The 25,477-nt window shown below is 49.2% G+C and overlaps 9 protein-coding genes across 9 annotated transcripts; 5 read left to right on the plus strand and 4 right to left on the minus strand.

Annotated features, from left to right (window-relative positions):
• Positions 1 to 1,666: 1,666 nt before the first annotated feature.
• On the minus strand, positions 1,667 to 2,212 carry VFPPC_15603 (hypothetical protein; the record flags this gene model as incomplete). The annotated part of the gene is made up of 1 exon (XM_018293356.2): positions 1,667 to 2,212. The coding sequence occupies one exon, from the start codon at positions 2,210 to 2,212 to the stop codon at positions 1,667 to 1,669; it is 546 nt and encodes a 181-aa protein (XP_018147180.2).
• Positions 2,213 to 3,776: 1,564 nt separating this feature from the next.
• On the plus strand, positions 3,777 to 5,315 carry VFPPC_03083 (MFS transporter; the record flags this gene model as incomplete). Its single annotated transcript, XM_018282629.1, has 3 exons — positions 3,777 to 4,020; positions 4,071 to 4,317; positions 4,376 to 5,315. The coding sequence occupies 3 exons, from the start codon at positions 3,777 to 3,779 to the stop codon at positions 5,313 to 5,315; spliced, it is 1,431 nt and encodes a 476-aa protein (XP_018147181.1).
• A 225-nt stretch (positions 5,316 to 5,540) lies between these two features.
• VFPPC_15604 (mismatched base pair and cruciform DNA recognition protein) lies at positions 5,541 to 6,156 on the minus strand (the record flags this gene model as incomplete). Its single annotated transcript, XM_018293357.1, has 2 exons — positions 5,541 to 5,789; positions 5,860 to 6,156. The coding sequence occupies 2 exons, from the start codon at positions 6,154 to 6,156 to the stop codon at positions 5,541 to 5,543; spliced, it is 546 nt and encodes a 181-aa protein (XP_018147182.1).
• A 1,142-nt stretch (positions 6,157 to 7,298) lies between these two features.
• Positions 7,299 to 8,800, minus strand: VFPPC_03085 (reduced viability upon starvation protein; the record flags this gene model as incomplete). Its single annotated transcript, XM_018282630.1, has 3 exons — positions 7,299 to 7,321; positions 7,389 to 8,604; positions 8,765 to 8,800. 3 exons carry the CDS (start codon positions 8,798 to 8,800, stop codon positions 7,299 to 7,301), a joined length of 1,275 nt encoding a protein of 424 aa, XP_018147183.1.
• Positions 8,801 to 9,882: 1,082 nt separating this feature from the next.
• Positions 9,883 to 11,689, plus strand: VFPPC_03086 (aminotransferase class-V domain-containing protein; the record flags this gene model as incomplete). Its single annotated transcript, XM_018282631.1, has 3 exons — positions 9,883 to 10,138; positions 10,208 to 11,031; positions 11,267 to 11,689. The coding sequence occupies 3 exons, from the start codon at positions 9,883 to 9,885 to the stop codon at positions 11,687 to 11,689; spliced, it is 1,503 nt and encodes a 500-aa protein (XP_018147184.1).
• Positions 11,690 to 12,309: 620 nt separating this feature from the next.
• VFPPC_15605 (acetyltransferase (GNAT) domain-containing protein) lies at positions 12,310 to 12,970 on the plus strand (the record flags this gene model as incomplete). The annotated part of the gene is made up of 2 exons (XM_022428974.1): positions 12,310 to 12,384; positions 12,425 to 12,970. 2 exons carry the CDS (start codon positions 12,310 to 12,312, stop codon positions 12,968 to 12,970), a joined length of 621 nt encoding a protein of 206 aa, XP_022284591.1.
• Positions 12,971 to 15,584: 2,614 nt separating this feature from the next.
• On the plus strand, positions 15,585 to 16,463 carry VFPPC_03087 (leucine carboxyl methyltransferase; the record flags this gene model as incomplete). Its single annotated transcript, XM_018282632.1, has 1 exon — positions 15,585 to 16,463. The coding sequence occupies one exon, from the start codon at positions 15,585 to 15,587 to the stop codon at positions 16,461 to 16,463; it is 879 nt and encodes a 292-aa protein (XP_018147186.1).
• Positions 16,464 to 20,680: 4,217 nt separating this feature from the next.
• Positions 20,681 to 22,406, plus strand: VFPPC_03089 (amphiphysin-like protein; the record flags this gene model as incomplete). Its single annotated transcript, XM_018282634.1, has 2 exons — positions 20,681 to 20,903; positions 20,971 to 22,406. The coding sequence occupies 2 exons, from the start codon at positions 20,681 to 20,683 to the stop codon at positions 22,404 to 22,406; spliced, it is 1,659 nt and encodes a 552-aa protein (XP_018147188.1).
• Positions 22,407 to 22,956: 550 nt separating this feature from the next.
• Positions 22,957 to 25,189, minus strand: VFPPC_03090 (NIMA interactive protein; the record flags this gene model as incomplete). The annotated part of the gene is made up of 2 exons (XM_018282635.1): positions 22,957 to 24,951; positions 25,007 to 25,189. 2 exons carry the CDS (start codon positions 25,187 to 25,189, stop codon positions 22,957 to 22,959), a joined length of 2,178 nt encoding a protein of 725 aa, XP_018147189.1.
• Between the last annotated feature and the right edge of the window lie 288 nt (positions 25,190 to 25,477).

Raw genomic sequence — 25,477 nt, forward strand, 5'->3', positions numbered from 1 at the left:
CTCGAATCCTGCGCGTGGGCCAATGCCCTCAACTGGCGTCCATCTCATCACCTTGGATGGGAAATGACTCTTCCGTCACGGCTCAATGCAAGGCATTTGAACCAGCGAGGCTTCGTGATACCCTTGACGGCTTGGGTATGCCCCGAGCAAACACCAGAGTTTCACAGACCTGACAGATGGCTGCAGCGACGAGTCCAACGACGTGGCAATTGGCCCCCATGGTCTCCCCAAGCTGCCAGGTTATCTATCATATTCGGCACTGGGCTGACAAGTGTACATGCTAACAGCCAATGGGTGATGCGCCCTTGATTTGTGGAAACATTTACCCTGCGTCCAGACCCTCGAGATGGCCGATGGCTGGGTGGTTCCCCAGCAAAATCCTGGCGCAATTGTACTCCGTACCGCCTTTACAAACCACATCAGCTCTGGGCGGCCCCTTTCAGCCCACTTTTCCCAATGGAAGGATGAATTGTGGTGTGGGAATGGTGTGTTCCCGCATCAATTAGGCGTTTTTGCATGTCTCAAATCTGTTTGGGTGTATTCAGCCACCGACAACTTGGAAGAAAGTTAGAAATATGTTGTTGATGAGGAGACAGCATACGACTAATTTGCCTTGATCACTTTCGCAAACTAGGAAGGGAAGAATTCTCCTTCCCATACTCTTGCACCATTGCTGGTTGATGCGCCGGGTGACTTGTGACATACACAGTTGGCACTGTGGGACGTGCAATTTAGCTTTAACTGTCATTTACATGATGGCGTCTTTGGCATAATACACACTTGATGTGGTTGGCTAATTACATATTACGATGGTTGGTAAATTCTCCTTTTCATGGCGCTAAACAGCATCAGCAACGCGGGACCAGCCGCGAAGTTCAAACTTGAATAGGAACTGAGCCCACATATGAAATATCACAACGCATACCAAGGCTTGTAACGACCGACGACGACGCGAAACTAGTATTCGGCTTTCTGCCCAAAACGGTGCTATGCCGAGTACCCTACATGCTGTGAACTGCCGGGCTCACATAGCAGTCTATGCTTGCATCCGCCACGGTAAAAACCAGGGACTTGGGGAACACGGGCTGAGTCGTCGGGGCCAATTCCGGCTGCCAGCAATGAAGATGACTTTGTAGGTGTCTGCAATGCGAAGCGGAGCGTTTCAAGACAGCGTGTGTGCAGCCCTCGGTAGATTTGGAATGCTTTAAAGAATCACTAGCCTGTTTGTATTGGACAACTCCGTGCCTCCACGGATCTTCAGCAGTACCACTATGAACATGGCGGTCCGAACGTGGTTCACAGCTTCGTGGTACCATGCAGCTATCGGACTCCGGAGCCGTTCTGGGGAGCTGATGTAACTACAGAGTATGTGAAGACATATTATTTTGCGGTCAGCTTGCTCAGCATCCTTGTCTTGGCGACTGCCAAAGCTGATTCAAAGGATTCGAACACCGTGACTACATGAATGGCGTTCAACAGATGAGACATGCCAGGCTCACGACAGTGGCTTACTTCTTACTCCGTACCTGGTGGGAAGTGGTCCGACACTGTGCAACAATCGTCATCATCACCAACATTATGGACAAACTCGGCACAGGGCGAAGCATTTGCATGGGTACTGTAACACACCAGCTGCTACACAGATTACCCATGCCATACCATGCCATCAGCATGCGAAATCTTTCCGAATGCAGGGCGAAAATGGCTGCCGTTTCTGTACCACGCCGCAGACGCCGCCGAATGTAGGGCCATGCAGTCCACCGCCGCCGCCGCCCGTCGGAGACAACGGTTCGAGTAAAGGCTTGTTGAGAGAGCCAAGCGTGCACATGTAGGAGCAGTTTCTGCGTGGAGGGGCATAATCATTGTTTCTTTCAGGCGGTTTTGTCTCGGACAATTGCGAATGAGGGATATCCATGAGTTCTGCGTTTTTTACTGTATTTTCCTTTTTCTTTTTCTTATTCTTTTGTTGCGCCCGCTCCTTTGTTCTTTTTTCTTTGGCCCACAGCACGTACAGTACGGCAATCTTGTGACTCGGTATGATCCAATCCCACAAAGCTAAGTGAGACCATCCTTGGGGATACAGCCACGGCGGCTGTGGTTCTTCTTCTTCCTTTTTCTTCCCCTCTAGGTCCTTTGCGAGGGATCTACGGTGATTGAGAGTGTCATTCGGACATCTCGGCCTAAGCGAATCCACTGGTTCGCTTGATCCCATTCCTGTCGACAACAATGAAGCATCTGTTCGTGAGTGCGGAACACGGCCATGTAATCTTACTCTTAATTGACCAACGTGCATGCACCATCCTTTGACAATGCCTGCGCATACGAAGTCTCAACCGTGAGCAGACAGAGTACTGGCATGCCATAAACGTATCCGAAACTCTTGGCGCTCAAAGCAATGAGTGAGCTTGGGGGCCGCCAATACGCCTGTACTGCAGCTTCGCATATGACAAGTTCTCTGCTTTGTACTGCCTTGGCAGAGAACCGTGATTCTGAATTTGAATCTATTAAAATAGAATGGACGTGTGCAATGAGATTATCATGCAATGTCAGCTGACACCAGGACACCGTTTGCTTGGCTGGTGGAATTGGATTACGTAGATGGAGATGACTGTGCCATATATTGTATATCGATGAGTTATTAGTATTTGGTTTGTAATAGTTTGTCTCTATCCTATGTTCACCGCCTGCATATAAAATATACAACGAGGCAGCTTTCAGATGAATTGTTTGATACCGGGTAGGTTAATCTAGTGCAATGAATAGGTAGAGTAGCAACTAAACTCTACAACCTGGGTCAATATTTTTGCAGTCTCTGGATTGCCGATGGTTCCGCTGCCTGAAAAGCCTTCCATATTAGTATTTGCGAGATGAAATCAGTAAATACTGCAGTTGTGATGATGCTATTTCATATTGCACTCACCATATCCAAGCCTAGATGCATTTCAACATCCTTGGGATCAGGCTGTCAACATACAAATTGACCACTTGTGATATTATGAGATTGTATGGAATAATTTGCAATTTGCCATTACTGAGACTTGATATCAACAGCTGAAATGGCTCTATATCAGGTGCTATACCTTGTCATCCAAGATACTCATAATCTTTCCATCCCTCGCCTCAAAACCAACTTCACACAATAAGTTCACATTGAATAGACAATTGAGCTCTAGTAAGAACATTGCGGTTAAACATTGCATTTCACTATATCCTCACCTCATGAGTGATAATCTCATGAACCAACCATCACATCAAACATTTCTTCCTCCGCAACACTGTCTTTCGTCCACATACAAACTTGAGAATAGTTCATCCAAACCACATGGCTTTGTGAAAACATCCAAATATAGAACTTGACAGCTGACCGCCACTCGCCAAACTCTATCATATTGAACCAGACCCAATTCTCCATCAAGCAAACATCAACAGTTCACCACAATTGACACTCACCTCAACGCCCATTCAACCCGCATCAATAACCATGAAAGTCAACATACAGTGAATCATCCAATTGACAAACCCTAAGTACAACTTTACCCCTAAATCCCGTTCAATCTCAAAACACGGTCGAAAAAAAAAAAAAAAAAAGTCCATCAACAACAATCACGCCACGTTCTAAATTTCGTGCCCCGAGCACCCATTGTCCCGAGCACGTCCCCTACAACACCAAAACTTGCAACACGACCCCCTTCAGAAAGGATCATCCCGAAGAAAACATTCTATTCTTCATCCTGGTAACCAAAAACCCATCGTAACATGCAACAAAAACCGTCAAAATGCGTCCCACGGTCCCAGCAAAGTATCTCCTACCGTTCCTGTTCGTGACGCTGTTCACCATCCAGCTAGGGCTGTCGATGAGCGACCTCCCTAGCCTGAAGCTGATGCAGGATATTGTTTGTAAGAGATACCGCGGCAGTTATACCGACGAGCTGCTACCTGAGGAAGAGTGTCGGGATTCCGATGTACAGCGGACACTGAACAGAATCAACGTCGGGCTCTCCGTCTCCGTTACCATTGGAAGTACGTATTTCATGCTCTTTACGAATTGACAGTGATTAATTGATGGTTAGGCGCGCTGGTCGCATTCCCACTTGGTGTTCTCGCAGATCGCATTGGTCGCGTGCCCATTCTTGCTGCCAGTCTGTTCAGCATCTTCATTGCGCAAGGGTTCGGAATGCTCGTCTGCTGGAGGTGGAAAGCGATGCCCTTGGAAGCAATTTGGGCACTTGGCGGATTCTTGCTTCTTGGAGGCGGGCAGAGAATGGCTGAAGCAATGGTGTTTACCATGGTTGCAGACGTAGCTTCCAAGTCGCAGAGGTGAGTGTTCGCAACTCGTTCACACAACAAGTCCACACAAGCTGACTATATCAACCAGAGCCTGGTGGTTTCAATGGGTAGTTGGTGCTGTTCTCGCAGGAGAACTCGCAGGACCGTTTGCATCGTCTCGTCTCATCGCATCAGACATATGGCTTCCACTGTACACGTCCCTTGTTCTCATCTTCGTCGGCGGCGTCATCCTCGCCGCATTCAGTCCCGAGACTCTTACACGAAAAATAGATTCAGCCGAAGCAGAGGATGGCTGCCATGCAGCTTTGAGCACAAAAGACACCATCATTTCGATATTCAGCCGACCGGCAATCTTCTTTGTCCCTGGTGCTGTCCTCGCTCTGCCCCTAGCCACAACACAGTCTAACATACTATTTCGATTCATGCCGATCCAATTCCAGTGGCAACTTTCCAAATCGGCACTGTTGGTATCTCTCCGCAGTGCGATGACACTGATTACTCTTCTTATACTCCTGCCCGGTGCTGTGTTTCTTTGCAGCAAGCGAACAAATTGGTCTCATCAGAGACGGGACGGCATATTCATGAGAACAAGCGCCTTGTGTTTCTTCGTCGGTTCAGTCTTCCTGACCTTGGTTAAATATGAGGGGGTTATTATCGCGGGCGTTGTTGTTTCTGCCCTTGGATCCGGCCTTACAACGTTGTGCAGGTCCATGTTGGTTTCTGCTCTTCACGAGAAGAACTCTGGACTGCTCTTCGGTATACTTGCCATCGGGGAGACGACTAGCCTTTTGTGCTGTGCTATAGCCATGGGAGCATTGTTTGACGTCGCATTGGTGTCATGGATCGGGTATCCGTTTCTTCTTGGAGCTATCCTTGCAATTGGCGTCTTTGCAGCGTCGGTGATGCCCGATACATCTTCAAGAGACTCAAGCTCTTCGTCTGAGCAACCTACTGCCGTCTTGGCCGTTTTGGAACCGGTTGAAAAAGTGGACGGGTCTAAGTCTGAGTCGCAAAAGCCTAAGGAGTAGTTTCATGGACACTTTTGTTGGCAAGGTGAACTGGCAGAATTTCGAGGAGGGTTTCGTCGTTGAGTAGCTCACTGGTCACATAAGGGGTGGGAATCACTAATGACCAAAAGTTTGCTGAATAACACTGTATTAATAACTATCGGATCAATATCATAGTCTTCGTAGGGTATCAATTTCACCACGCATCATCCCATGGTTTCCTAGCCAGCTCCAGGCTCTCATTCTTTACTCCTTCTTGTCAGCTTCCGCTTTTTTCTCAAGGTCGTGTTCAACACCACGCTGTTGAGCCTTGCCGTCGGCACGCATCTGATCGTAATGTGCCTGTCCCTCCTTGTCGCCAGTGAGGCCAGAGATTGCACCTCCGACTGTACCCTGAGCACGAGCAGCCATACCGGAGCCCAAGTCGTTGAGTTGGCCCTTGGCTTCCTGTCGCTGACCCTCGAGGTTTTGTTCACGACCGGCTGACTTCAAGTTCTGGTCGGGATGTTAGCGGTTACACACCTTCAGGCATACCCATGGGCGAATGAAGTAAAAATCAACTCACCTCACTACCGATCAAGCCACCAACGGCTTCCTTGGCAGAACCGACAGTCTGGTTCCAGTTGCCAGCAGCACGATCAGGATGGTCCTTTGCGGCACCGCCATCACTGGAAATAGCAGCTCCGGGAACCTTGACAGAGGCCTGAGAAGCCTCATGCTCTGCCTTGGCAGTATCCTTCTTGACATCGCCCTGAGCTTGGTCGCCCGTGCTGCCAGTCAAGCTGCCAATGGCGCTCTGGACAGCTCCAGTAGCCGAGTCAACGTAGGACTGGAGGGTGGAAGGTGCTTTATCGCCAGACATGTTGTTTCGTGTGGATGAAGAACAAGTTGGCAAGATGAAAGAACTGTTTTGTGTAACGAAGAACTTTTGAAGAGTAAAAGCTTTGTCTTGTTATTGGGATGAAGTAAAAAGTAAACTGAGAGCTACCATGGTGGCTGGAGCTGATATTAATACCACAGCCAAGCTAGCTAGTCAAGGCAAGTACAATCCCTCGTTGAAACAGAAGGCAGACCCTTGCCAAGGAAACTACGATAAAAGGCATCCACAAGCACCAGTTAGAACACCAGAGAACCAGTGGCGCATGGCCTGTGATGTCATTGTCGTCTCTTCGTGTGCACGATGGGTTCTCGCCAGGCAAGTGTTGATGAGCAAGTTGGAAATATTTTGGTGGGGTAGCTTCGATTTGTGACGTCACCACTTTTGTTTTCCTGACAACTTCAACGGAGTAGCTGCCTCCTGACATGTGCGCCATTAGACGTTACGCGTCGTCAGGTTTCACACAAACCGCGACTATCACCACATGTGCCGTTATTGCCATCTCACCGGACGGTGTCTCGTTCCCGCTGAATGGTTCTTGATCAGTGGCTCGATTTAGCCCACGTGGCTGGTGATCTGCTAGTTGTTGAAATGCCTCTGAATGTGGATGTTTTGATTGAGCATCACCAGGCGCCACCCCCACATGCATGCAATAGAGAGGTTGCCGTTGGATGCCTCTCAAGTGTGAAGAAGGGGGCCTTGACGGTATAAAAGGCTATAGTCTTGTTGTCTGGTGTAAAGCTGCCGACTTGTAGCGAAGCAGTCCAACTCATTGGCCTGAAACTCGAATGGCGAAATCCCCGTTCCCACTCGGGAAGAGAACATCCATGCCTATTTCACGGTCAGAGTAAGTATATACGTGCCTCTGAGCGTAGCTGCTTCCGGTGCCGTCTCTGAATGTCATCACAAGCAAACTTCGTATCACTACATTAAACAGTTGTACAAGAGGCTACCCAGAAGCAGTGATCCAAATTGTAGTTTATTATGTCTCTTTTCAATTATTCCAGTCCCCTATGACCCTGCGCCCAGTCTAAACACCATGCACTGAATCTCCTTTGACCTTTCTTATAGACTAATAAAGTAGCTGAAGCAGAGCACACCCGCAATAAGACCGTGAATGTATAAACTTAACCTAGTTCGACATAATTGCCTATAATTCGTCGTTAGCCAGGACGCTTGCAAAGCACGATTGTTGAAAATTGTTCAGCAACACTCACCAGGGAACTGGCCCTCCTTTCCATTAAGACGACCTGTCCACCACTCATTCTCGTTCTGTGTTCTATTCACAATCTCAATGACATCACCGGCCCGGAAACTCAAATCTCCATCTGCTTGGGCAGCGTAGTCGTACAATGCCGTCACGGTCTCTGCTGCCGGTGCAGCCGTTAGGCGCTTGGGCTTTGGTTTGGGTGGCGGAGGCTTTGACTTGGCCGCCGCGAGTGTCGACAGGGATACCTTGTTTCCAGGAGAATAAGGCGGTGGTGCGGCCTCGGAATCACTCGAGGGCCTCCCGTAGCCACCAATCTTGGGGCTCGTAGCACCGCTAGTAGACGACGGCCCGGCTGTGAGGAGGCCTGGTTGTTTACTGCCTTCGAGGGCTGGTTTTGCGCCATATCGAATCGGTCGAGGTCGTCCGGTGGTCTTGAATCGGCAAATCGACAAGGCCTCTGCTTGCTCTTGGATATCCCCTCGCTTTTCTTCAAAAGCTTCCTCAATGTCGCGAGTCAAGTCAAAGTAGCCAATATCGCAGCGCTGCATTCGTTCGTGGAGGGTGTAGAAGATGTTGAGCTGCATGTAGTAGAAGGATTGAAACAGCGGCTGAATGAACTCTCGTTCCAGGGCGAAAAGCTTCGGTAGCTCATCCTTTAGGAGGTCGTTGAAATAGTCGTAGTCTTGTGTCGCTTGCTCAACGTCACCTTCTGCTTTCCACATGGCCTTTTCATCCTTTGGAGTACGCTCTTTCTTGTCTTGTAATTTTTTGAGAGTGGCGCGGTGGCGGTCATAGTCGAGCTTTTTGTGTTCTCGCTTCAGGGCCGTCTTTCGAATGACCTTGATGACGTCGAGCAGTTCGGTAGCTGGACGGATGATCCTAGTCTCAATCATTTCCAGTTCCGGAGCGAGCGTCTCTTGTAACTCTTTGACAATTGCTTCGTACTCCTCGCAAGCGCGGATTCCCTCTGGGTTTCCTTCTGGTTTTATGCTGTCGGGGTCTGACATGCGACCGGAGATGGGCTTGTAGATCTCCGTCATGGCTTTGCTGAATTCTATCTGGTGGTTGAGCATGCCGTTGATGGCCTCGAAATACTTTTTGGACTCATCGTGGAGCTTCTTGGTCTCGGTCTCGAGCTCTTGGAATCGTCGCTCGGCGTCGATGTAGACAGCATCTTTGGTGTGTTCGCCAATATTGAACTTGTGTTTGAATTGTTGAGGTGCCTGTACGTATTAGGAGCGCTCGTTAGCAAATTGTGGCCCTACATGTTGTGGTTCTCGGCTGGCCCTCCGGCTGACACGGCCATGATGATGTTTCTCTGGAGGGGCCGGATCTGGAGATGAGGGGCATGATCGCCAGTAGAGCTATGAGACAGAGACGTACCCGAGTCAGGCTCTTGGAAAAGCCTTTGAAACTCATGATGAAGCAAAATTATACGAGTGTTGAGCTCAGACTCAACACAGAGAGTACTGGAGAGAGGAAAAAGCGGGTGCGCGCTATCGCGGAGGACGGAAAGACCGCGAGCGGCTTGGCTTTTGAAGAGGAATTGAGGAACATTGACGTCTGTTGGCGCAGTCGTGGCCAGTCAGGATGTGTGTGGGATTCGGTGACGACTTTGTAGTGGCTGTGTCGGCACTTGTGGCGCAAGGTGACCTAAGCAATGCCCCAAGCATGGCATTGAAGCTAACATTGAAGCCTGGCAGCTGTCTCAGCTCAGGCGATTGGTCAACTGGTGCCCTGTAGCTTCAAAACCCTCAAGGCTGAAAGGCCCCAGTGCCATCTTGGTACCAGACCAGACTTGACATCAAATGTCAATCAGCATCGGGATTGCATCTGGTCGCGTCACGGTGACACCAGGAATGGCCTGCGCCGCATCAGTCCTGTCCAGTCCCGTGTTTTCATGTTGGCTGTTGGCTGTCCGTCCAAAGATTAATAACTATTGCCGTTGCCGATTCTGCGTGCAGAAGCCGCGGCCTTTGTGCACCAACATTGAATGGACCTTGACCACATGCACTCAATAGGCGTCGGGTTCAGGGACTGTTACTGTCCACGGTGGACTTCACCATTTGATCGCATCTGGCCGCAGTCTGGTGCTACTTGTCCTGTGCTGCCTTCGCTTTCTGGTTGCACCACTTCAACGATCAGTCCCTGAATCAATAGGATAACGTCCAATACATCACTGCCCGTCATTATGTCGACCCAACTGTCTTCAAACCCCATCCGTCCCCATCCCCATCTTTCACCGTTTCCTTTGCACCTTGCGCCCTTCCTGTCTGGTTGGCCCTGGGGAAGGCCGCCGCCGGGTGCCGGCCAATTCCAGCCAATCAGAGACCCCATGAGCACGCTTATCACCGAGTGCCCGAGCCGAAGCTCTGCCATGACAAATTTCTGGATGGAGAATTAACCTGCACACCTAAAATACTTTGCCTCTCCTCTCCGCTCGTCGGGCTTTGGCTTTCTGTCTCGCCCATGCAACTGCACACAACACATCCATCGCAATCATGTCCAGTTTAGCATCATGCGCACTGCGGTCGGCGAGCCGCAAGGCTGCCGTCGCCTCTCCTCTACGAACCTTGCCTCGAGCTGCTTTGGCGGTATCAAGAACCAACAGAACGGCGAGGCGAGGATATGTGACCGAGTCCAAGCAGGATCAGGCCCGCGTGGAAACCGCCATCAAACTGGATAAGAAGGACTTCGCGGATATCCCTCCTCCGCCCATGGGCGCGCCAGCAGATGCCAGAGTCAGCCCCATGGCTGGTATGTGCTTCCCTGATGCCCCAAAAATTGTTTGTTCTCCTTGGAAAGACTAACCGCTTCGCTACGCAGAAGTTCTCAAGCAAGCTGCTGTCATGGAAGAAGGGCAGCGACCTATTTATCTCGACATGCAATCGACCACGCCAGTTGACCCTCGCGTTCTCGATGCCATGATCCCTTATTACGTCGGCGTCTACGGAAACCCTCATTCTCGGACACATGCGTACGGCTGGGAGAGTGAAAAGGCTGTCGAGGAGGCTCGCGAGCATATTGCCTCACTGATTGGTGCTGATCCAAAGGAAATTATCTTTACCTCAGGCGCCACTGAAAGTAACAACATGAGCATCAAGGGCGTTGCCAGATTCTTCGGTCGCTCTGGCAAGAAGAACCACATTATCACAACACAAACCGAACACAAATGTGTGCTCGACAGTTGCCGACACTTGCAGGATGAGGGTTTCGAAGTTACATATCTGCCTGTCCAGAATAACGGATTGGTCAATATGGAGGACCTCGCGGCCGCCATCAAGCCTGAAACTGCCCTGGTCAGTATCATGGCTGTCAACAATGAGATTGGTGTTATCCAGCCCATCGAGGAGATTGGCAAGCTTTGCCGTTCAAAGAAGGTCTTTTTCCACACCGACGCCGCCCAGGCTGTGGGCAAGATTCCCCTGGACGTCAATGCCATGAACATTGATCTCATGTCAATTTCATCACACAAGATCTATGGCCCCAAGGGTATTGGTGCCTGCTACGTTCGAAGACGGCCCAGAGTCAGATTGGACCCCATCATCACTGGTGGTGGTCAGGAGCGTGGACTCCGAAGCGGCACTCTCGCGCCGCCGCTGGTTGTGGGCTTTGGCGAGGCTTGCCGCATTGCTAAGGAAGAGATGGAGGTATGTTATTTTGACACCGGATCGACTCCAAACCCCCTCCCCCATTGCACTATGCGCTTTATATGATGATCTGCTCTACATGCATGGCTTTCTGAATGGCCCGTGACAAGGCCGTTCGTGTTGAGTGTAGCACCCTGTCTGATTTGCGTTTTCCCTCCTTTTATCCTTGGACTCCCTCCCACTTCGACTGGAACATTGACTCTTTACGGGGGCAATTACGCTAACGCGTTTGTAGTACGACTCTAAACGAATCAAGACCCTATCCGACCGACTTCTTAGCGGGCTCCTGTCGTTGGAGCACACACAGCAAAATGGTGACGAGAATGCTTTTTACCCTGGCTGTGTCAATGTCTCGTTCGCCTATGTCGAGGGCGAGTCACTGCTCATGGCTCTCAAGGACATTGCTCTTTCTTCCGGCAGTGCATGCACTTCCGCGTCTCTAGAGCCCAGCTACGTTCTCCGAGCACTTGGAAACAGTGACGAGAGCGCTCATAGCAGTATCCGATTTGGTATTGGCCGCTTCACCACTGAGGCTGAAATTGATTATGTCTTGAAGGCTGTGCAGGAGAGGGTCAACTTTTTGCGGGAGCTGAGCCCTCTCTGGGAATTGGTGCAGGAGGGTATTGATCTCAATACTATCCAATGGAGCCAGCATTAAGTACGAGGCAAGGCTGAAGGTTGATGGACATTTTAACTGGGCGGTCGAGTATGTATGGGATGTTTAAAAGCGGGATGATTTGGAGTTGCCAGGGACAACTCTCGGCAATATGCCTTGTAACAGCATTTGTATAACATGATACCTTCTGCGGATATATGGGTTACGGTACATGGGATGATCTACCACAGATAGCAGAACTTCTGTCGTTATTGTCGCAAAACGGATCACACTAGAGGATGCTCAAAATTGCAATCTCGAATAGTGCATATTTGGGTTCATATATTTCTTACTGGCACATTGACGTGACTTGTCTTTATTTGCGTAAGTGACCAGGTACCTACATCTGGGGTTCCGTCCAAAAATGTGAGTGAATACGAGAGATGGTCAGGGGGAACCGCGAACCCTGACATGAGGCTTGCTCGTATTGCGCCCTGCCCTTCTCCGCATAAATAATTCCTTATCGTAAGGCCGCTGACCAAAAAGCCAGCTTGCTCTCGCGACCATTCAACACTCTGCCAGTGTCAATTCATCTCTCTGGCCATCTCAATCTGTGAAGAAAATGACGGACTTATTGGCAGACGTGAAAACCCCACGCCTACTGCTTCGGCCCATCAGGACCAATGCGCAGGACAGCCAGGAATTCGCCTGGTTTCATACAGTCTGGACTAACACGGAGGCCACGAAATGGAGGTAAAGCACACCCTTCTACGATGGAACATTTCCCCAAAATGCGAGACTCACGAATTACCTAGTTCCCGAGGACCTTGCAAGGACAAGGACGACAGCATGGAATGGATGCATGGGATTATCTGCTCCCTGGGGCCGCACTCCAGGCCAAAACTCTCCTATGCCGTCTTGTATCCTTCTGAAGAGGACCGAAATTCATCCTCCGAGGAATCGTCCTGGCAAATAGCCGGCATAGTCACCCTCTTGCCTACCAACTTCAACGTTGCCCCGGATGGAACCAAGTCCTCAGACGCTCCGGCTACGGGCTGCAAAGCCATGGAAGTAGGGTACATCTTTCTACCTGAAGTCTGGGGCCGAGGATACGCCACGGAGAGTTGTGCGGCAATGATTAAGGCGTATGCTGAACTGGTGACGCAGGTGGAGGAACTTCCGGGGGAATTGTGCGAGAGTGTGCATAAGTTGAATGGGGCGAGTGTGCGTGTTGCTGAGAAGTTGGGATTTATGAGGGTTGCGGAGTTTAAGGCGGAGGCGAATCTGCCTTTGGTTGATGGGGAAAAGAGTTATGATGTTGTTCATTTTAGGAGAGTTATTTGATTGCGATACATGGAGTCGGGGAGATTATGATGGAGCTTTTTGGTGTACTGAGCCAAATTGTGCGAGGGGGAGAGTTGTGAAGCCATGATTATATTGGAAGGATATTTTGTTTAGTTTGAGCCTATTGTGAGGGACTTATTATATAGATAACGTACTGACGTTGACGACTGTTATAATACAATGACTTGCAAATGCTGTGTTACAACGCCTTGGTGTTTCGAAAGAGGGCATCTAAGTTGAGTCTGAGAGAAGCTTGGTACGTAAGAGAGAAACAAATCAACGCCTCTGACGATGATCTCTGATGGAAATACTCTACTGACTTCTTGCTGGTATCCAGTTAGTAGTCATGGCAAGAAGCTAAATACATTCCAACTATATGTTGCACCTTGCATCAGTAGACGCCCCATTCTGTGCCTCGATTAAGACATACTCATCGCTGCATCGCGAGACGCCGTATTTCTCCCGGATGAACGACATTTCGACTGAATCTATATCCTTGGAAGTCTGCTACTGACCTTGAGTGGCTAGCTTGTCTGCGCGACTTGGGAATTGAAGCCTTAGTTCAACAAAAAGTTGATAGATCTCACTTTTCATCCTCGCTTGAGCAGTGCTGAACGGGAAGGTGACACAAGTATTAGAGGCGTTTGCTACTACTGGAGGATATTATAGTAGGTATAATGAGGGCATTGGTGGAATTGGAGTTTAATGCTTACACCATCATCATTGTTTCACAGAAGCGAGGGATGACAGAGATGTGTGATCAGTCAATCATTATGGATACCGCAAGAATAGTTGAAGATGGCACGTCAACTAAATTCATGGTGAAGGGAGGAAGATGATTCCAGAGACTCTGAGATGTCGATATGGTAACACCACCTAACTAGGTAGCATTGGGAGTGTGACGAAAGCTACGTGCATGCACCTGGATGCATATGTCCAAAGCAGGCAACAATATGTAAGAGGGGATGCATATGAGCACACTTATCAGTGCCAAGAAAAGGCGGCTTGTAGTTTGGAGAGATTGCTTCATCGTGGAACGAAAAAGTGCTCCATTACGCCTCTACCTTGGAACTCTCCGGAATACGTGCCTCCAACCGATTTTTGTATACGGATATAGGAAGAGTCGCTGAAACAGTGACAGCTTTGACAAGCCTCAATTAGGCGAGAGTCCAAGCTCTGTCGGAAATTGCCATCACTTGACCGGCTTCGTTGGACGTTGATACCAGTGTTGGAGAGGTCATTCTAAGGCTCTCGACCCAAACGCCAAGCATACGCTTTCCAAGTTGCAAGTCATTGAACTGCTCTTTTACATCTTTTGTCCTGGTGAGAAATCCTGTGAAATCAATAGCCACGTTAAGTAGTGCTTACAATTGATACTGCGGCCGAATTAGCCCAGCACTCTCTACACCAGCCATCGGAGTGGCTGCGTGGCGGAATTCATCCACCAGTTGTCAAAGAGATATTTGTATTTCAGTGAAACGAGGGCCGTCGACGCCTTGTAATGCCTGTTAAAGCCGCAAACTTGGGGGAATTTGTTGATGCAGTCTGTTTTTCGCACGCGTGTTGCAAACACAACCTCAAGACCTTTACGCTCGTGACAGCGAAACAGCGATTCCCACACTATACTGGCATACAAGACCTTTTAGTCTTTAATATGGCACCGAGCTTAGCTGCTCTAACTGTTTACGCATTCGGCGCGACGTCTTTTCTAGCGGGAATCGTGCAGTTGATAAACCCTCCCGCCCGAGCCTTGGAAAGCACTCGATGTTGGTCCGCCGAGGATGGCAATGCCCTCGCTGCTATTGCTATGGGGATCTACTACACCATATCTGCGTATCAAGAGAATCGTACATTCTTCTTGGCAACAATCCCAATGCGGAGTCTAACGACATTTGTGTTTTGGCGGCATGGGCGGATTGATGTCGCTGTGTGGGAGGGGCTTGGGGCATTTCTAACGGCTGCTTCGTTGATGGTTATGAATCGACGGGTTTCTGGGTCAAAGAGAGCAGAGTAGACTTGAGACGATTGTCAGATGTTGTCGCAGGGACTATTCAGTTCAGCTGTTGATATGACGCGGGAGGGTTGGTGGTAGGCTGTCTGGCTCGGAGGGTCATGTCGTTGATCTCGGAAGCGTACTGTATAAGTGGTCGACCAAGGATATCAGTTCCTCGAACAAATTTGTATCGGTTATCAACGAGGGAACATTCGGGTTAACTGGGGTTGAAGAGACTAGGTTAAGCAGAGGTCTGTTATAGGTACAGAACATACTAATGAAGTTTAAAATAATGTTTGGATAATTGATGCCTCGCCCTATTAATCCATACTTAGAATCTTTCTCCGCTGCAATGAATTAAGGTTATTACTGCGTAAACTGTGATGACCATTGGTTGCGGGCCTCTTCATATTGTACGGATTTGTGGTGTGTCTAGGACAACTTAGCTAAACATTCGAATAACGCTTATCCATCACTAATTAGGTATGAACCGTGACTAGGATCAACTCATCACTGCAACGCGACGACTTCGTATACTCCGTATCTTTCACCCCGCGATCCTCCGTTCAAGACTCATCATCGACATCTTCACTGTCCGTTGAATTGAATCACGAAGCCCAAATGGCATCATCAGAACAACCCGAGAACACCGAAATCACCCTCACGGGTGCCCAAGAAACGCTGTTTGTAACACTCTACGGGCGATGGCTGGACTTCAATTCACCCAGACCGCTTCTAGGCGACAAATGGTCTGCAGAAGTTGTGGCTCGAGTCCCAGGAAAGGCAGCCGAGACGGGCGACCGAGTGAGAGGAGTGCCGTCGGGATTAGCAATATTCGTTCTCCGCACGCGCCTCTTCGATAAATGGGTAACCGATTTCGTGACTGAGAATAAACGCGCTACCGTTGTGCATCTCGCATGCGGTCTTGACACGCGCGCCTTGCGACTTCGCGACAAGTGCGGCGATGGAGTGCGGTGGATCGACGTTGACTTTCCAGATGTCATAGACTTGCGGCGGCAAATTGAGATACCAGAGCCTGAGTCGTCGACCACAGGTGGATATTCTTATGAGATGGTGGCATCGTCCGTTGTTGAGACGGAGTGGTTGAATAAATTGCCGACGGACAGACCGACAGTTATTGTATTCGAAGGCTTGACAATGTACTTGACTCCTGAAGATGGGAAGAACCTGATCAAGCGTCTGGTTGAACATTTTGGGTCTGGGCAAATGATCTTTGATTGCATGCCAAGGACACATCGCGCTTTACTGAACCTCATGGTTTGGGTGAAGGGTCACTGGACCTTTACGTTTAATTGGGCAATCGACGATCCTAAGACCTTGGAGGCGGTGCATCCCAGGTTGAAGATGTTGGATAAGTTTTCTATGTGGAATGTTCCTGGGCTTGAGCTGCTGGCGTGGTGGATTCGACTGGTGATGTTTGTCGTGTCTTGGATACCGATTTTGAGGAACCTCTCCATGTTTACTAGGTTTGAGTTTTGAATATGGCGTTGAGCGCTACGTACAACATCGGTTTAGAAAGATTTAAGAGAGACAGGAGTTGAGCTTGGATATGATGATATTAGTTTCCCTAAACGAGAACCGTGTTTCTTGTTGTTGAAGTACGTGTGCGCTTCTGAGACGGGAAGAGAGTGGCACCCGAATTCATACTCAGGTTACAGATACACTCCTATGTGATAAGTCAAGGACTATGAGGTGCTGGCAAGACAGCACACAGGTCGATTTAAGTCCCTGTGCGAAAGCAATTGTAAGTTCAGCGCAGTCACTTGTGACTAGAACGAGTTTCACGCGAGCAACTTGTAGCAGTTTAATCACTGTTCAAAAGTTTTACTGGAATTATTGGTATCCAATTTCGCAAGGCCATCTGTTAGTCAAATGACACCAAACAGGTCGATGCTTATCTCGCTACTCTGTTGCTATTTCCTCTTTGGTACAATCGCTCTGTCACGGGAACCATGGTTCGACGCGTTTCGTACACATAAAGGTTCAACATTGACATTGAACAAGCCGAGATTGAAGATTTCCGCACCGAGAACTCACTGTTTCACCACAGCGACGAGTCAGCAAATGATAATGTGCATCAGCAGATTGGGGATCTCACCTTCCCATGCTTGACTTTTGCAAGCTACCACAGAGCTGCTCCTGTGGTTGAAATATTACATTCTCGAGACTCAATGATATCGCTGATGTAGCAACGTCTGAGTCGTCTCTCATTTTGCAATAATAGTTTGATTTGATTGTACAATCATGATAGTTGACTTGCAACCGCATCAACGAGGTGAGACAAATCTTGCCATCTTATCAACCTGGACCCGATGTGACCATCTAGTGAGAAACAAATGTAACATGCTGTAGGACCTTTTCATTTCAAGCCTTGAATTTCTCGTGCCGGTGACAATTACGCGGTTGCTTTGTCACATATACCACACTCCGATGGGGAAATATCCGAACACAGCCCAATTAAAAACAATGGGCCAAACTTCCTGGCTGCAGAGGAACTTTGGATGCGGGAACAATGCATGGGCACTTTGAACCGGCCAATCATGCCATCGCCGGAGGACAAAACTGGCTGAATATGGCCATGTTCAGCTGAAACACCCTTGAGAGGCACAAACTGTGACAGCGCCAGCATCCGCGAGAGACACGGGCGAATTCATGTTCATGTGCTCCGTGTGTGCCTCACGTCATAATTTCGATGTGAGAGTGCGCCCAACAACGGCCCAAGTATTGCATGTAAGATCATTTGATCCACAGAATGCATGATTTCCTTGCGTGTTCACGTCCACTCTTGTCATTCAGTGTCGGCTGACCTTGTTTAAAATATCCGGACGTCCGTACATTTATGAATTCTAGATACTTGACACCAAGTGTCTACTTTATTCTATTTCGTAAAATCTTAATTACACTATTTATTGAAGGAAATGGGCTCGCAATTCGAACCTGAATCCACCCTTTCCGTTGGTCCTTTCCGTCCCACCAGAAGCGGCGACTGGGAACCTTTCAAAGATGCCATCACCAAACTATACTGGGATGACGAGATGACCTTGTCCAACGTGATGCAAACTATGGAAACCACGTATGGTTTCTACGCAACGTGCGAGACCCTACCAAGCGCACCCACGTTATTTGTGTAAATGCTCACACCTACATAGGAAAAAGCAGTACAGGACTCGCCTTCAAGCTTGGGGGCTCGACAAGAATCTGAGTTCGGCGGACATGTCTGTTATTTCACAAATCCAGCAAACTCGGCGCGAAGTTGAAGACAAAGATACGGAGTTCACATTCCGAGGTAAAATAGTTCCGCAGCGAAAAATAGACCGGTGGCGGAGGAGACAGAAGGCATGTCATGACGACCACGCAACAGGTTCGTCTATCGTCTCGGCGTACATGTAGTCTCGAATGATGCTAATTGTGCTTGCAGCTTCTACACCAGCTGGCATTGGCTATGGGACACCTAGATTCCCGGAGTCACAGGCTTCAACACCAGATCTAACACATGATGACCAAGTAATGCCCAAAGGAGAGTTTACAGCTCGTGGAGATGCTCACATGCTTGATGACGTGCCATCTGCGTTTGCAGACCTAGGCGATTTTCTACCGAGTTCAGACGCTTCAAACACCCACACAAGGCTAAACCATCACCTCTTTCCAATGTATGCGGGAGAACCGCAATATTCCAATCACGGTATGTATTGCGTATGTGCACGGCGATGAAATAAGGTACTGTACTCTGATAAACTCAGGGCCAGCAACATACCACCAACCTTTGAATTTCCCAAATGTCCGCCTCGATCAAGTCGAAACAGAAAATGCACCTACAATGCAAATGTATCCCCGACCAATTCAGCTGTCACCGGCAGTTGAAACCTCACCTAGAGCCGTAAAGCGGAAGGCTCTGCTAATAGGCATCAACTACATTGGACAAAGAGGTGAACTGAAAGGCTGCATTTCAGATGTGAATAACATGTCCATGTTTCTCATTGAACACTTTGGCTTTACCCGTGACAACATGGTTATTCTCTCCGATGACCGAAAGCGACCGACTGGTCAACCGACTCGACAAAACATAGTGAAAGCCATGCAGTGGCTTGTCAAGGATGCTCGCCCAAACGATTCCCTCTTTTTCCATTTTTCAGGTACGTAAACCTGTCAAAGATGACGTCTTTTGTGCTAATAGTGGTATTTTAGGTCACAGTGGCCGGAGAGTCTGTTTAAACGAAAGTGGCCTTGAAGGCTTCGACGAGGTCATTTATCCAGTGGACTTTGATAACGTTGGCGACATTACAGACAGTGAAATGCACAATATTATGATCAAGTCTCTCCAGCCTGGGGTTCGATTAACAGCAATCATCGACTCGAAACACGAATTCCCTGCCCTTGACTTGCCATATAGTTACGCAGTTCAAGGTATTCTCAAGGAACCAAATTTACTTGCGGAATCAGGGACAGATTTATTACAAGGTCTTGCCGCCCAGTACTCGGGATGCAATCCAGAATCTGTAGCATCGAGTCTCCTGGGGTTCTTCAAGAGTGTTACAGCACCTTCGAGTATGGCCCTGAAACGCGATCAGAATGTGGGCGAAGTCATCATGTTTAGAGTTGCATCTTGTCATAATCACATGTGAGTACATTGGCTGTTTTGCCAGCAAAATATGGAGCTGTATGGTATCTGAATGCAGTGTTCTGGAGCTGACATGCTGTTGGCAGAAACGACGATGGCGACATGGTCCGGGGCCACGAGTCAATTTCTCACGCCTTCATTGCCACGCTACGGAGCCATCCTGAGCTTCTTGTTTCTCAACTGATGAATGTAATGAACAATGAAATGCTTGGGGGCTTAACTCTGGCATGTTCACGCCCTCTTGGCAAGTGATTCCATACTCTGTGTGCCTATGAAGGAGGGGTGACTAACATATCATAGATATCACTCGCTCGTTTGAGATGTGAGACGATGAGGAGAGTAAATCGGAGTCTGAATATTTGGAGGTCTGATGTGATACAGTGCTGTTTTGCTTTGTCAAAAGCAGCGGTTGCCTCTGCGTTCGAAGACTCGCGGCAGGATGAGCACATTCAGGGACAGCGGAGGTATTCAGTTGCTTTTTTTCCCCCAAGAAAGGTCAATGAGAATTTTATAACACGGGTTTGACAAGACAGAATAGAAATGTATTACATCAGAGTCATTGCATATGATTCTTGGCAATACGCCTGAGTATCCTTGGCTTGACTTGTAGCCTTCTAGCTATCCATCCAGTAGACGCTGGGATCGAGCGTCAGCATATTAGATCAAGTACCACTTTACTCGACGAGAATATGTCATTCCATTCAACAGATGGAAAGCCAATATATGAGCGTGTAGTACGGCGTAGTTGTGTATGCATTCATGTTAACATTTAGACTCAGTCTTAGGAATCAATTCATCACTATGGGGCAGACAGCCCCAAAGCACGGCCGGTTTTAGTGGACCTCCGGCGTCTGTGGAGACAAAGGGCGCTAAAGACCAACTGGAAACGCCGTAGCCAATAAGCAGCCAACAATTACAGGCGTATAAATTCTTCGACCATCTCACGCTCACTTACACCCCTTTTAACACACATTTTATTTCTCACACCAAAAGCGAACCAAATTGCCCCTGTCGGTTCCATTTTAAATTTTATTATTCTTATAGGACTTTGCGGGCCAAAATTTGCTCATATTTTGCCATGGCGGTGGATACTTGGGCTGCCAACTTCACGGCCCCCTTCGAGGTCGACAAGCTCCTCGAAGTTCGCATGTCGGGCATGAAAAAAATGCCAGGGCTGAATGTCAATACGGGAATAGATAAGAAAATCTGCGATGGTCCCATGAAGATTGGCAAACTCGGCCTTGAAGGCGACTGGCATGACCTGACCTTTCACGGCGGCCCGGACAAGGCCATCCTTGGGTGTAAGTCGGCCCTCCATCGGCGCTGAATGCCAAAGCGACACTGTAAATAACACAAGTAACGCTGTAGATTGCTCTTCTCACTACGAGAATTGGAAAACGTCGTATCCGGAGCGCGCTGAGAAGTTTGTCCCCGGTGGCTTTGGCGAAAACTTTGTCACCTCCCACATGAACGAGCGGAACGTCTGCATCGGCGACATCATCGCCTTTGGCCCAGAGGTTCAGTTGCAAGTGTCGCTGCCGCGGCAGCCGTGCTTCAAGCTGAATCATCGCTTCTCCTTGAAGAATTTCGCTCCCGTTACGTATCAGACCAGTCGAACGGGGTGGTACTACCGCGTGGTGCGGGAGGGGACGGTCAACGCAGGGGATGAGATTCGTCTCGTAGAGCGCAAGTGGCCGCAGTGGACTATCGAGAGGATCCAAGAATACTTGCATCGCGATAAGGATAATCTCGAGATGAACAAACAGATTGCTGAGATTGAGGCTCTTGGCGAAGAGAGCCGTGGGCAATTCCGAAACAGGGTCGCCAAGGCAGGCAAGAAGAAGACCCCCAAAAAGGAAGACAAATGGGTAGATTACAAAATCGTCCAACGCAAAATGGAAACAAAAAGGATCGTGGGACTCTCACTGGAGTGTGTGAATCCCGATCCAGAGGCTGAGCTCCCGTTGCTGGGAGCGCATGCCAGACTCAAGCTACCCAATGGGCTTATCAGAACGTACTCTGTCGTCTCGAGCGGCGACTCGGTAATGGAAATGAAGGACAAGTTTGAGCTGGGGATAGCACTCGAGGAAAATAGCCGCGGTGGTTCACGTTATCTACACGAGACAGCCAAAGTCGGGGACATCATCCAGGTTGGTCGCATCACCACCGACGTGAACCCAGCCGGCTCTGCCAGCAACCACCTCTTCATCGCAGGAGGCATCGGCATCACTGCGTTTCTGGCACTCATGCGAGCCATGCTATCCATTAATTGGAGCTGTCAGCTGCATTACGCGATTCGATCCGCCGACGATATCCCCTTTCTCGAGCGTCTGGACGCATTCAAAGACAACGTCGTCTTCTATGACAAGTCCAAAGGCGAGAGAATGGATATACATAGTATTATTAAAAATATGCTCTGGAACAGCCACGTATACGCCTGTGGTCCCAACCGCATGATGGATGCCGTCAAGAACGCAGTGGAAGAATGTGGCATCCCGCCAAACGAAGTCCATTATGAGGCCTTCGCGGCGGATATATCCGGCGATCCGTTTGAGGTAGAAATTGCCAATAAAGGGGGTAGAGTTCTTAAAGTCGGCGAGGATGAGAGCTTGCTGGACGTTTTAAGGCGAGACTACCCAGATGTCGCTTCTAGTTGCGAAGTTGGCAATTGTGGAACTTGCAAGCTCTCCGTTCGCAGCGGGAGGGTTGATCACAGAGGCACGGCGCTGCTGCCGGAGGAGAAGGATTCGGCAATGCTATCCTGTGTTAGTCGTGGTATTGGGAGGATTGTGGTTGAAGTCTAGTAGACGGACTGCTCTGTGTTTCGCCATCGAAGGACATAGTCTGAGAGACGGGAGCCAGACTCTTTATGAACTGCATTCTATGTGGAAATGGTATTGGCATGCCTCATTTAAAGTATTTTGTATTTAGAATTCATTACGAGCTACGCTTACGACTACGAATACGATTTATCTGGTTCAACATACAGGCCAATAGGCGAAATGTGTCTTACAATAGTGACACAAGCGTATCGTTTCATTAACCAATGCTTGAATATCATCGGGCTCTTCAGGCAAGTATGACAAGGCACTTACATGGTGAAAAAGAGTTACATCAGAACAGTCATTTGGGCCCCCACAAGGGCAATGACAAGGCAAAGCACAAATACCGATACCACCCAATGCACATCTCAGTCTTGAATCAGAAATTCGATCAATATTATCTCTTACTATCCATGCCAGTACACGCTCAAAGACGAAAGCGACAGTTACCGCCACCTAATCAACTAAATCATCACATATATGCTCCAAAATGCAAACACGGATATCATATCCCAACTCCATTGCAAATGCTTTACTGCCCATTACCTGAAATCAGAGTCTCCAGTTCCCACGGACTCAGAGTGCTTCGCCTTCTTGAAGCTGTCTTGCTGGCCTTGCGATCTCGTTTTCGCTTCTCCGGCTTGTCCTCCTCTTGTGGTGCCTGGACTTCTTTTACAGGGTCGCCGTTCCCACCATCGCATGCAGCGTTCTCTGCTTGTTGAATGCTCGGTGCTGGTGCCTCAATTTCTGTTGGCTTTGTTGTGATCGGCTTTGACACGCCTCTGGTTGAACCTCGCGCTGCGCGAAGCTTGGCACGCACGCGAGCAGCATCTGCCTCTTTCTCAGACGCAGCCAATTTTGCGGCAATATTAGACATTGTCAGGGGACTTTGTTGTGGTTGTGGCTCAGTAGTGCGTGCTAGCCTCGTTTGAGATGTAACGCGACTGGAAGGGTGTCGCTGTTCTCGAGCCATGGTTTTCGCATGTACTGCATCGTCTTGGTGGTCTGCTGTTCGAGAATGCTTTCCAGAATCTTCAACTTCCTCTGGCTCAACGCTCTCATTATCCCGTTTCGGCAGAAGCGCTTCGTCCAACGACGTTCTTGAAGGTGATCGAGGACGTTCTGAAGGTTTCTGGACCCTGCTGGGTAGCCTGGTCTGAGGTGCCAAAGACCTGGGCCGAACTGGCAGAGACCTCATCGACTTTGGCTCTGATGATTGATTTTGAGTGTTTGTTTCAGCAGTTTCTGTCCTGCCACTGGGCCTTGAACGTAGCTTTTCGTTTCTTAAAAACCCACGGTTTCCAGCCGAGCTTGAGTTGCGAAGAGGGCTGAGTTGTGGCTGCTCGGGCAGAGGCAGCGACTCCAGGGATTCGCCCAAGTCCCGGGACATCAGCCCTTGTTCGAGATGCTCCAGCTCTTCATCTTTGGTAGTCGCAGCATAATCGTCAACTGCTGCATTGTCTTCATATTCAGTGCCACTTTCGCTGTCCGCGTATGCCTGGTTATTGTCGTCGTCGCCTTCTTCTCCAGGGACTGCGAAGATTGGCCGTCTTCTCTCCCGATCGATAGGACAAGGAGAGCACATCAAGTTCTCATCTTGTTCTTCCGACTCCTCTTTGACGACGGATAGCGGAACTGCGCCGCCTCTCGTTTCCTCCACATCGTTTACGCGAACTGGACTTAATCGCAAACCCATTTGCAGCTCCTCGTCGCACACAGGCTTGCCACTGGCAGCCATCCTCTTCCGCCAGCCGTCAATGAGATGTACTGCATCTTTCCACCGGGTCTCCATCTTCATCCAGCCAGTCTTGAGCCGGTTTATTTCTTCCTCTCTAAGCATTACCTCCTCAATGGGCACAAAGGATGGGTTTGTTAATATTGTTCGCATATGATCCATGATCGAATCCAGATCAGCCGCCATGTCTTCAGAGTTCGGTCGTTTTATAACATGGGCATCCTCTTTGCCATCCCCTGTCCAGCCACTCATATCCTGCAATTGGGCCATAGCTCGTTGCATGACACCGAGCAATGTGTCGTTCTCTTCGGTCAAGTGTTGCGCCAAGTTGGCCAGAGTTGTATTCGTCTCGCTTCGTAGCTCTGTGTCATGATTTGTCGGGCTACCGCCAAGCGTCATGCTATCTCTTTCATGGCCGATTTCTCCAGTAACGGTGATGGTTGTGATCGCAGGGTTGCCCTTGGAGCCCCGTGAACGGCCGGCTTCTCCAAGTTGTTTCTTCAACGTGTCGATTTGTCGGTCGCGCCTGCGGATCTCTGTTGCGCAGGAGGCTCGAGACTGGGCGACGAGCGATTTCATTCTCGCAACCTCTTCCTTTAATGCTTTGGCGTGCGCCTCCGCTGACTTGAGTTGCGTCTTCAGTGTTGTTTCAGCGGCGGTCGCAATATCTGCTTTGCGCTGCGCCTCTGCATGCTTCTCAGTCAAGCGCGTTTTATCGTTCGTAAGCTTCAAGTTCTCTGCGCGCAAAGAGCGCATCGTCGTCGACAGTGATTCACGATGCTCCGCATCACGCTGGGTCCTTTGTTAGCTTGTCTAGAGGTGATAAGAGGATGGGTATAGTGCGTACATCGCGTCGAAGTATCAAATCGTTCAAAATGCTGATTATGCGTCCGGAAACGGCTGCGCCATCGTCACTGCAAGTTGCAGAGCTTGCGAAATCAATCGAGTCGCCATCGCGCAGCAATCCCCTGGACAGAAGTTGATTGTTGATGTACAGCGACGCTGTTCTGAGATTGTCCGTGTCAATCATGACAGCTGCGGCGGCCTTGCCAAGGAAATTGACCTTCAAGGCGCAAATCTAGAATATCACGGCCTTGCAGACAACGGGCGAGAAGGTGTTGCGATGTGGCTGTAATGCAATGTGAATTTCACTTTGTGCAGAAGGGTCCCGTGCAACCACCATTGTGTTTGGTTGCTATGGAGCGGAAGTAAACAAATGGGTAATGTTGATGACTAAGCCCCACCAAGCTCCCCCCTTGCTCTGAGATCACTGAGTTTCAGTGGCAGACTTGGCCATTTTGACTTGCGCTGCGCACAG

This window comes from Pochonia chlamydosporia, chromosome 2 (assembly GCF_001653235.2).
Source record: "Pochonia chlamydosporia 170 chromosome 2, whole genome shotgun sequence".
NCBI lineage: Eukaryota > Fungi > Ascomycota > Sordariomycetes > Hypocreales > Clavicipitaceae > Pochonia > Pochonia chlamydosporia.